An 11,054-nucleotide genomic window follows, 5' to 3' on the forward strand; every position below is an offset into this window, starting at 1 on the left:
CGACTTATACTCCAGTGCGACTTATGTATTTTTTTCTACCTAATTATGCATTTTTGGCCTTGTGCGACTTATACTCCAGTGCGACTTATGTATGTTTTTTTCTACGATTGACTGGTGGGTGACCAGTCCAGGTTTTACCCTTAAAAAATGTACAGTACAATCAGTGATACTGGCCGTGTATAGTACTACCTTGATATAGGAATGATACTAAGTATTGCCCAAATCTAATGGATATATTTTCCCAATGATGATACTATATTATTATCGTTAGTGTTATCGGATATTGACTTTTTTTTGCCAAAAACCAATATGTCGATATTGTCCAACTCTCAATTTCCAATACCGATATCAGCCGATACCGATATGTTTAACACGATATGAAGTATGTGGTGGATGCAATATTTTGATATCGGTAATAATTATCAGTATCAGTAATTATTGTATCAATAATTATCGGACATCCCTAATTATCATTCCATCAGCAGTTACAGTATGAACAGTTGGCCACGTGATGTGGTATTATTTGGTTCCTTTTCTTCACCATGCTAAGTCCACACGTCGCTTTGATTGTGTTATTTTCAATCCCGTGTGGCAGGCCATGACGGTAAAATCATAAAAACCCAGTCATTGTGCGTGGAAGAGGAAAAAAAAAAAAACACCCTTCAAGGTTGCACTTTGTTTGGACGGTCTAAGGGGACCCATCACTAGCGCCTTTCCCAGCCAGAGAACGTCCCTGAGAGAGTCACATGACCATACGCTAATCTGACTATCTTCTTCAAGAGCTCTCATGAATGTGACGTTCCCAGCGGATGTTAATGTTTCACCAGTTCATTCTCAGACCACCTTTGACCTTGACGCGTTTATCAGCAGCAGGGATATACTCCATGCAGGTGATTTAAGTTGGGCTTCAATTTTCAACTCAAAATTGTACTCTGATGATGATTTATTTATTTTATTTTATTTTTTTGCAGCTGCTACCAAGCAAAAGATTTCCCAGCAGACCTTCGCTGTGATGGAGACGCAACAAACTGCAGGGGAATGTCCCGCGTTAGGACAGACATGGCTGCCCTCCAACACAAGAGGTACAACGGAGCTGATGTTGATATTAGCATCACGCCGTAACCAGCAACACCAGCAGACGTGTTGATGATAAGTCAGTGTCAAATCGGTCCAGCTGCCTGGATGTTATCAGAAAGTTATTGCTGCAGGCTTTCTCTCTGATTTAACTTAAATATTTATATGATAATAATATTTATAATATTATCTTTGTGATATGGGAAACTTGTCATTTACGTAAAGCCACTTTAAACACAATATATGCTACTCAAAATCACATTTTTTACTACAGTTTTTGAGTTTTTGTCGTCAGAGAAGACCTGTACAGGAATTGGACCTTCCACTTATTCATACAATTATAAATTAGAAGGTTTTTTTCTGCAGAAAATACACCTCAGTAATAATAATGTATAAATATGTGACACAATTTTTAGACATATTTTATGCATATCATAAGAGTCGAACTGAAAAGAGAAGAGGAGGGCACTAATAATAACTCGTAATAACTGCAACAGTCACATTTATTGCAAATGCTGATCAGAAAGGGTAATGTCAACCTAGCAGGAGAGTTTGGAGGGTGTATCGAATTTTCACGAGAGTGAATTGCAACCTAACCTAACGTAACGTAACAAAGCCTAGCCTAACCTAGCCTAACATAACGTAACGTAACGTAATGTAACCTAACGTAACATAACCTAACGTAACCTAACCTAATGTAACAAAACGTACCGTAACAAAGCCTAGCCTAACCTAACCTAATGTAATGTAACGAAGACTAGCCTAACGTAACATAAAGTAACATAAAGTAACACAAAGTAACACAAAGTAATGCAAAGTAACGTAAACTATACGTTTACCTAACATAACCTAACCTAACGTAGCATAACGTAACATAACCTAACGTAATGTAACCTAACTTAACGTAACCTAATGTAACAAAACGTAACGTAACAAAGCCTAGCCTAACCTAACATAATGTAACGAAGACTAGCCTAAAGTAAAGTAACGCAAAGTAACGCAAAGTAACGTAAAGTAATGTAACCTAACATAACCTAACTTAACGTAACATAACGTAACATAACATAATGTAACCTAACGTAATGTAACCTAACTTAACGTAACCTAACTTAACGTAACCTAATGTAACAAAACGTAACGTAACAAAGCCTAGCCTAACCTAGCCTAACTTAACTTAATGTAACGAAGACTAGCCTAAAGTAACGTAAAGTAACGTAAAGTAACGTAAAGTAACGTAAAGTAACGTGAAGTAACGTAAAGTAACGTAAAGTAACGTAAAGTAACGTGAAGTAACGTAAAGTAACGTAAAGTAACGTAAAGTAACGTAAAGTAACGTAAAGTAACGTAAAGTAACGTAAAGTAACGCAAAGTAACGCAAAGTAACGTAAAGTAACGTAACTTAACGTAACCTAATGTAACATAACCTAACCTAATGTAACCTAACTTAACGTAACCTAATGTAACAAAACGTAACGTAACAAAGCCTAGCCTAACCTAGCCTAACCTAACGTAATGTAACGAAGACTAGCCTAAAGTAAAGTAACGTAAAGTAACGCAAAGTAACGGAAAGTAACGTAACTTAACATAACCTAACCTAACGTAACCTAACATAACCTAACGTAACCTAACGTAACCTAACGTAACCTAACGTAATATAACCTAACCTAATGTAACATAACCTAATGTAACATAACTTAACGTAACCTAATGTAACAAAACGTAACGTAACAAAGCCTAACCTAGCCTAACCTAACCTAACGTAATGTAACGAAGACTAGCCTAAAGTAAAGTAACGTAAAGTAACGCAAAGTAACGCAAAGTAACGCAAAGTAACGGAAAGTAACGTAACTTAACATAACCTAACCTAACGTAACCTAACGTAACCTAACGTAACATAACCTAACCTAATGTAACCTAACTTAACGTAACCTAATGTAACAAAACGTAACGTAACAAAGCCTAGCCTAACCTAGCCTAACCTAACGTAATGTAACGAAGACTAGCCTAAAGTAAAGTAACGTAAAGTAACGCAAAGTAACGGAAAGTAACGTAACTTAACATAACCTAACCTAACGTAACCTAACGTAACCTAACGTAACCTAACGTAACCTAACGTAACCTAACGTAACCTAACGTAACCTAACGTAACCTAACGTAATATAACCTAACCTAATGTAACCTAACTTAACGTAACCTAATGTAACAAAACGTAACGTAACAAAGCCTAGCCTAACCTAACGTAATGTAACGAAGACTAGCCTAAAGTAAAGTAACGTAAAGTAACGCAAAGTAACGGAAAGTAACGTAACTTAACATAACCTAACCTAACGTAACCTAACGTAACCTAACGTAACCTAACGTAACCTAACGTAACCTAACGTAACCTAACGTAACCTAACGTAACATAACCTAACCTAATGTAACCTAACTTAACGTAACCTAATGTAACAAAACGTAACGTAACAAAGCCTAGCCTAACCTAGCCTAACCTAACGTAATGTAACGAAGACTAGCCTAAAGTAAAGTAACGTAAAGTAACGCAAAGTAACGGAAAGTAACGTAACTTAACATAACCTAACCTAACGTAACCTAACGTAACCTAACGTAACCTAACGTAACCTAACGTAACCTAACGTAACATAACCTAACCTAATGTAACCTAACTTAACGTAACCTAATGTAACAAAACGTAACGTAACAAAGCCTAGCCTAACCTAGCCTAACCTAACATAATGTAACGAAGACTAAAGTAAAGTAAAGTAAAGTAAAGTAAAGTAAAGTAAAGTAAAGTAAAGTAAAGTAAAGTAAAGTAAAGTAAAGTAAAGTAAAGTAAAGTAAAGTAAAGTAAAGTAAAGTAAAGTAAAGTAAAGTAAAGTAAAGTAAAGTAAAGTAAAGTAAAGTAAAGTAAAGTAAAGTAAAGTAAAGTAAAGTAAAGTAAAGTAAAGTAAAGTAAAGTAACAAAGCCTAGCCTAACGTAATGTAACAAAGCCCAGCGTAACGGAACGGAACGTAACAAAGCCCAGCCTAATGTAACGTATCAAAGCCTAGCCTAACGTAACGTAACAAAGCCCAGCCTAACGTAACGTAACAAAGCCCAGCCTAACGTAACGTAACAAAGCCTAGCCTAATGTAACATAACAAAGCCCAGCCTAACGTAACGTAACAAAGCCCAGCCTAACGTAACGTAACAAAGCCTAGCCTAACGTAACGTAACAAAGCCTAGCCTAGCCTAGCCTAGCCTAGCCTACCCTAGCGTAGCATCGTAGCGTAGAATAACATAATCCCATGACGATACATACTACAAAAGCAAAAGCAATGGCTATGGCTGTAGGCAACCTCCTGATGTAGTTTTTTTTTATTCTTAATCAACTCCACAGCAACCTTATCTCCCTCCGCATGACAGCAGTACAATGACAGAATGCATGTAGCTCACGGGCGACATTCTCTCTGACTGCGTGTTGGCCGCGTGGAATCGAGCAGCGCCAATTGCGGGACGTGTGAAGTGTTTGGGAAGTCCAGCTGTTCCAGTTGTTCAGCCGCTGACGTTCTTCAGACGAGCGTTACAGGAATTTAGGAAGCTTTGTGACGAGATTAACCGGAACCACTTGATTGAAGTCAAGCTCATGCGAGGGGAACGTAACAACGACAGATGTTAGGGTTCTTGTGAAGGACTCACGTTTTTCATAACCATACACACTTTTACTCAAGTTATGAGCAAAAGTCATCATCATTTTGAGCATAATAACATTTTTGTCATTTTTTTGCTGTTATTTTACTTTTCTGTACAATCGTAACTGCTCTATAAATAAAATGCTTTATCATTATTATGACTATAAATTGCGACATAATACATCTTTACTACAATTACCTTGACACTACTTCAGGTTTCCATGGCGACAGCGTGCGCTTCAAGGCCAAGCTGATCGGTGTGGACATGCTACCCAGCGCCGGTGGTGACAAGATGTGCAGAGACTCCATGACGAAGCTGAAGGTATTGGAAGAAAACAACACATTCCAAAAACATGCTAGGTTAATTAGCGACTCCAAATTGTCCATAGGTATGAATGCTGGGATAGGCTCCAGCATACCCCTACAATCCTAGTGAGGATAAGCGGCATAGAAACTTACAAGAAGAAAGTTGAAATAGTTAACAGAACTGGAAAATCAGCTGTAATTTTGCAAGAATAAAGTCAAAATATTGAGAAAAAAAATTGGCAATTTGACGAGAATAAACTTGTAATATTATGAAAAAAAAATGTCATTTTAGAAGCAATGACTGGAAATATTAAAGAATATTCTTCAAAGTTGTAAAATTATGAAATAGATTTGTAATTTTTTTTAAATTAGGTTGGGGAAAAAGTTCTAATATTATGTGAATAAAATCATAATATTACTAAAAGAAAATTTTGAAGAAAGTTGAAATATTTGGATTTTTTTTTTTTAAATGTAGGAAAACCTCAATAAAAGCTATTTATTAAGCGTGGGTTTTCTCCAGGTACTCCGGTTTCCTCCCACATTCCAAAAACATGCTAGGTTAATTAGCGACTCCAAATTGTCCATAGGTATGAATGTGAGTGTGAATGGTTGTTTGTCTATATGTGCCTTGTGATTGGCTGGCCACCACTCCAGGGTGTACTCCGCCTCTCGCCCAAAAGACAGCTGGGATAGGCTCCAGCACACCCCGCGACCCTCGTGAGGAAAAGCGGTAGAAAATGAATGAATGAATGAATATTTCTTACAATATTTAAACTTTTTTTTTCACAATTTTTGTACTTTTTCTTTTTGTAATATTATGACTTTATTACCAGAATATTTTGACTTTATTCCCGTAATATTCTAACTTTTTCCCAACCTAATTTTCCTGCAATAAAAACTTTATTTTATTTTCTTAGAAAATGAATGAATGAAATTTAGAAAACCTGTTTATGACCTTGTAAATACATTAAAAAAAATGATTAGACATGGAATAACGACTAATGTGTAACTCTGTTGATGTCTTATTCTTGTCTAATATGTCTTATTTCCTCTAATAATGTTAAAATTACAGCCTTATTTTACAACATAAAAGGTCAGCTCTTTCAATACTAAGCTTGTGTGTGTGTGTGTGTTTGTGTGTGTCCATTGCAGCGCATGGAGGCAACTGCAAGAAAACAGGGCAAACACAAACAAAGAGTGTGGTTGAAAGTCTCAAGCGCCGGCTTTAAGATTGTGGACGAACGCACCGGGGTAACGTGACTCATTCCAAACGATTCAATTCTTTGTGTTTATTCAATGCGCACCAAAAACTGTTTTCCTGTTTGGATTATCACACTAAGACCAAGTTTCCCTCTTGTTTCCCACCATTCCTTTGGGAAGAGACAAAGAGCTTTTATGCAATTGAATTGGATGAGAAGCCAAAAAAAACAACAAAAAAAAACACACAAAGTTCATACTTTTAGTTTGCGGATGAAGAGATGAAAAAACACTGACCTTGAATGACTTGCCCACAAAAATAGACAACGTCTACAATCACATTAAAGCAGAATAATTGAATGTAAGATGACAAGAAGACCGAATAGCCTGTTTATTACTTTCAAAATATGTTTTTTTAACATTATTAGAGCCCCCTAGACATGAACTAACACCCCTATAGTCACGTTTACACTTGTATTTCTCAATATAGTAGACATAATAAGAGTAAATACATCCAGGAGATACTTTTTATTTTATTTTATTTTATTTTATTTTATTTTATTTTATTTTATTTTATTTTATTTTATTTTATTTTATTTTATTTTATTTTATTTTATTTTATTTTATTTTATTTTATTTTATTTAAATGTAATTAAATGGAATTAAATGTAATTTAATTTAATTTAATTTAATTTAATTTAATTTAATTTAATTTAATTTAATTTAATTTAATTTTATTTTATTTTATTTTATTTTATTTTATTTTATTTTATTTTATTTTATTTTATTTTATTTTATTTTATTTAAATGTAATTAAATGTAATTAAATTAAATTAAATTAAATGACATTTAATTTAATTTAATTTAATTTTATTTAATTTTATTTTATTTTATTTTATTTTATTTTATTTTATTTTATTTTATTTTATTTTATTTTATTTTATTTTATTTTATTTTATTTTATTTTATTTTATTTTATTTTATTTTATTTTATTTTATTTTATTTTATTTTATTTTTATTGTTAGCTAATTGGTTATTTTTAGTTATTTTGTTTGAAGATGAACTATATCAGCAAGTTGAAGTATTTGTGATTTTAGAAATAAGGAGTTAGTATGTTCTCTGTAGGCGGCATTATGAATTATCCTTACTGACCTTTTTTTGCAGTACATTTAGCGAGTGAAGATTGCTTTTATAGTTATTAGCCCATATTTCCACACATCTTTGTGTTTTTCTTCATGTATTTTGGGATATGTACTCTACTTTTTGTGATATTTTTATTTGATGGTGTGCCATAAGATATTTTTAATGTAAAACATGCGGCTTGGCATAATAAAGGTTGGGAAATCCCACACTAGGGGACCTGAAAGAGAGGAGGACAGGAAGTGACGTCAAGGGTTCAGAGTTGAGTTTCAGTTTAGCGTAAGTAAAGGCTGCTAAGGTCTTTGAGGTAGATAAATAAAATGCATCACTGATGCTGATACTTCAAACTACCTTGGACTAAATTCTTGTGTAAAATCATCCTTGTCTGTTTTTCAGGCTGTCCAACATGAACACGAGAGGAGTAACATCAGTTCACTAGTCAAAGACAAGTGGGACCTAAGAGCTTTGGCATACATCTACCAAGAAGAAGACATCTACAGCCTCTTCTACATCAAGATGGCCCACCTGGTAACAACACACCCACAAAGCCACACAGGAAATTCCTTCTTATTGATCAGCAACGTTTATGTGTAACGCTCCAGCTGGGGGGAAACACTAGAGGCCTAACATAACGGTAAAGAGGTTGCAACTCTTTTGAGTATCAAAAGTCCACTAAGCAACGCTTTTAGTGATGTACAGTCAATTTATTTGCAGTGGGTAGAAACCAAAAACACATCCATAAAACCAAAGTGCAGCCATTTGGAAGGGGAAAGAGATGGAAGGTGCTCTTTGTCCTTCGGGGTTTCTCTGTCTCTTTATGGAGGGCTGCCCCCCCCCCCACTGCAGCTCAAACCGGAGCTGATGTCCTCCAAAACTGAGGAAACGCAGACACACGCCTACACAACATATGCACGTAACAAATAAATCAAAAAAAACATGACATTCTCAGTCATAACATGATGTAAACACATCACGGACAAGCACACTAAAACAGCTTTTTCCCCTTAAATGAACATAAATCCAGGTTACAGTCATCCCTTGTTTATTGCAGTGCAACCACAATAAGTGGATTTATGTGAAGTAGGATTCATTATTAATGAAATGAATATTTTCGTATAGCTAGTCATTAGAAAACTTGGGTGGGGGGGTAGGTAGGTAGGTAGGACGACAGATAGACAGAACGACAGAATGACAGAACAACAGATAGACAGAACAACAGACCGACAGCCTAACAGACAGATAGACAGAACGACAGATAGACAGAATGACAGATAGACAGAACGACAGAACGACAGAACGACAGAACGACAGAACGACAGAACGACAGAACGACAGATAGACAGAATGACAGAACGACAGATAGACAGAACGACAGATAGACAGGTAGACAGAACGACAGATAGACAGGTAGACAGAACGACAGATAGACAGAACGACAGATAGACAGATAGACAGAACGACAGATAGACAGATAGACAGATAGACAGATAGACAGATAGACAGATAGACAGAACGATAGACAGAACGATAGACAGTACGATAGACAGAACGATAGACAGAACGATAGACAGAACGATAGATAGACAGAATGACAGAATGAAAGAACGACAGATTGACAGATTGACAGAATGACAGAATGACAGACTAACAGACAGATAGACAGGTAGACAGAACGACAGGTAGACAGAACGACAGGTAGACAGAACGACAGATAGACAGAACGACAGATAGACAGATAGACAGATAGACAGATAGACAGATAGACAGATAGACAGATAGACAGATAGACAGATAGACAGATAGACAGATAGACAGATAGACAGAACGACAGATAGACAGAACGACAGAACGATAGACAGAACGATAGATAGACAGAATGACAGAATGACAGAATGACAGAATGACAGAACGACAGATAGACAGAATGACAGAACGACAGAACGACAGAACGACAGAACGACAGAACGACAGACAGAACGACAGAACGACAGAACGACAGAACGACAGAACGACAGAACGACAGAACGACAGAACGACAGAACGACAGAACGACAGAACGACAGAACGACAGAACGACAGAACGACAGAACGACAGAACGACAGAACGACAGAACGACAGAACGACAGAACGACAGATAGACAAAGCACAAAACCTTGTTTTCGGCCAAAATAGCAGACTTCCTGTTTGATTTCCAACTTTTGTCCATCCTTTCATGATTGACGACTCTGGTGGCGAGGGCTTACTTTCGGGATTTTGAGTTTACTTTTTAATATTGTAAATATTTGTATTCTATTCCAGTTGTGAAGAGTACTGTTATTGTTTGTCTTGTAGGCGGAGCCTGTCCTGGACAAAATAAGGGAGATTTTTGAGAAAACAGATGAAGGGTTACCAGATTGTTGCACACAGATTTCACAGGTCAGTGAATGTGTTTTTCTTTAACTTTACATCAAAAGCAATAATCTATGGTCATGTTTGCTTTGCAAAGAACACATTAGGCCTGGGTGGACTGATTATTTAATTGATTAATCGAAAAAAAATTAAAAATTAAAAATTAAAAATTAAAAATTAAAAATTAAAAATTAAAAATTAAAAATTAAAAATTAAAAATTAAAAATTAAAAATTAAAAATTAAAAATTTAAAATTTAAAATTTTAAATTTAAAATTTTAAATTCCATAAGTGGGTCAAAAATGACCCGGTCAGGTTGTTTTCTTGAAATATCTTCGTAATGAAATTTTTTTATCATTTCATATTACAGGTATTCCTCAAAAAACATATTTTTGATATCATGTCGTTCACATTTTTAACTTATTTTTTATAGATTTTAAGAAATTTTAGTTTTGTGTTACTACCCCAACCTTCCATAAGTGGGTCAAAAATGACCCGGTCAGGTTGTTTTCTTGAAATATCTTCGTAATGAAAAATTGTTATTATTTAATATTCCAGGTATTCTTCAAAAAACATATTTTTGATATCATGTCGTTCACATTTTTAACTTATTTTTTATAGATTTTAAGAAATTTTAGTTTTGTGTTACTACCCCAACCTTCCATAAGTGGGTCAAAAATGACCCGGTCAGGTTGTTTTCTTGAAATATCTTCGTAATGAAAAATTGTTATTATTTAATATTCCAGGTATTCTTCAAAAAACATATTTTGATATCATGCCATTCACAATCTCAATATTATGTTTACAATGTTGCATTATTATGAATATAAGAACAAAGAAAAAAACAGGCTTCTGTATCTGCAGGCCTCTGAGCAGACGGAAGTATTTTTATTTTTATTTTTATTTTTATTTTTATTTTTATTTTTATTTTTATTTTTATTTTTATTTTTATTTTTATTTTTATTTTTATTTTTATTTTTATTTTTATTTTTATTTTTATTTTTATTTTTATTTTTATTTTTATTTTTATTTTTATTTTATATAATATTCTCAATATTATGTTTACAATGTTGCATTATTAATAATATAATACAACTTTTGTCCATCCTATCATGATTGATAGAAGATAGAAGGGGTTTTCAACGTTTGAGGTGCCATAAGGACATTCAGCTTGAGAAAAACAAAGAAAAAACATCTGTAGTGACTATGTCTTGTATATATTAAATCAGGAAACACCCATATCAATAACACGTTTGTCTACATGCTGCAAAACCTTGCA

The 11,054-nt window shown here is 34.4% G+C and overlaps 1 protein-coding gene across 1 annotated transcript in view; it reads left to right on the forward strand.

The window, feature by feature from the left end:
* LOC131129410 (disabled homolog 2-like) overlaps positions 1–11,054 on the forward strand; it is a 39,999-nt gene that overhangs the window by 28,796 nt on the left and 149 nt on the right. The window contains exons 2-7 of the mRNA XM_078789932.1: positions 972–1,082; positions 4,959–5,065; positions 6,202–6,300; positions 7,784–7,915; positions 9,720–9,803; positions 10,640–10,657. Coding sequence (XP_078646058.1) covers positions 1,013–1,082; positions 4,959–5,065; positions 6,202–6,300; positions 7,784–7,915; positions 9,720–9,803; positions 10,640–10,657 — 510 coding nt within the window. The 5' untranslated portion in view covers positions 972–1,012. The remainder of the gene's footprint in view (positions 1–971; positions 1,083–4,958; positions 5,066–6,201; positions 6,301–7,783; positions 7,916–9,719; positions 9,804–10,639; positions 10,658–11,054) is intronic.

The sequence above is a fragment of the Doryrhamphus excisus genome, linkage group LG4 (assembly GCF_037039965.1).
Source record: "Doryrhamphus excisus strain RoL-2023G ecotype Guam linkage group LG4, RoL_Dexc_Guam_v1.1, whole genome shotgun sequence".
In the NCBI taxonomy this organism is placed as follows: domain Eukaryota; kingdom Metazoa; phylum Chordata; class Actinopteri; order Syngnathiformes; family Syngnathidae; genus Doryrhamphus; species Doryrhamphus excisus.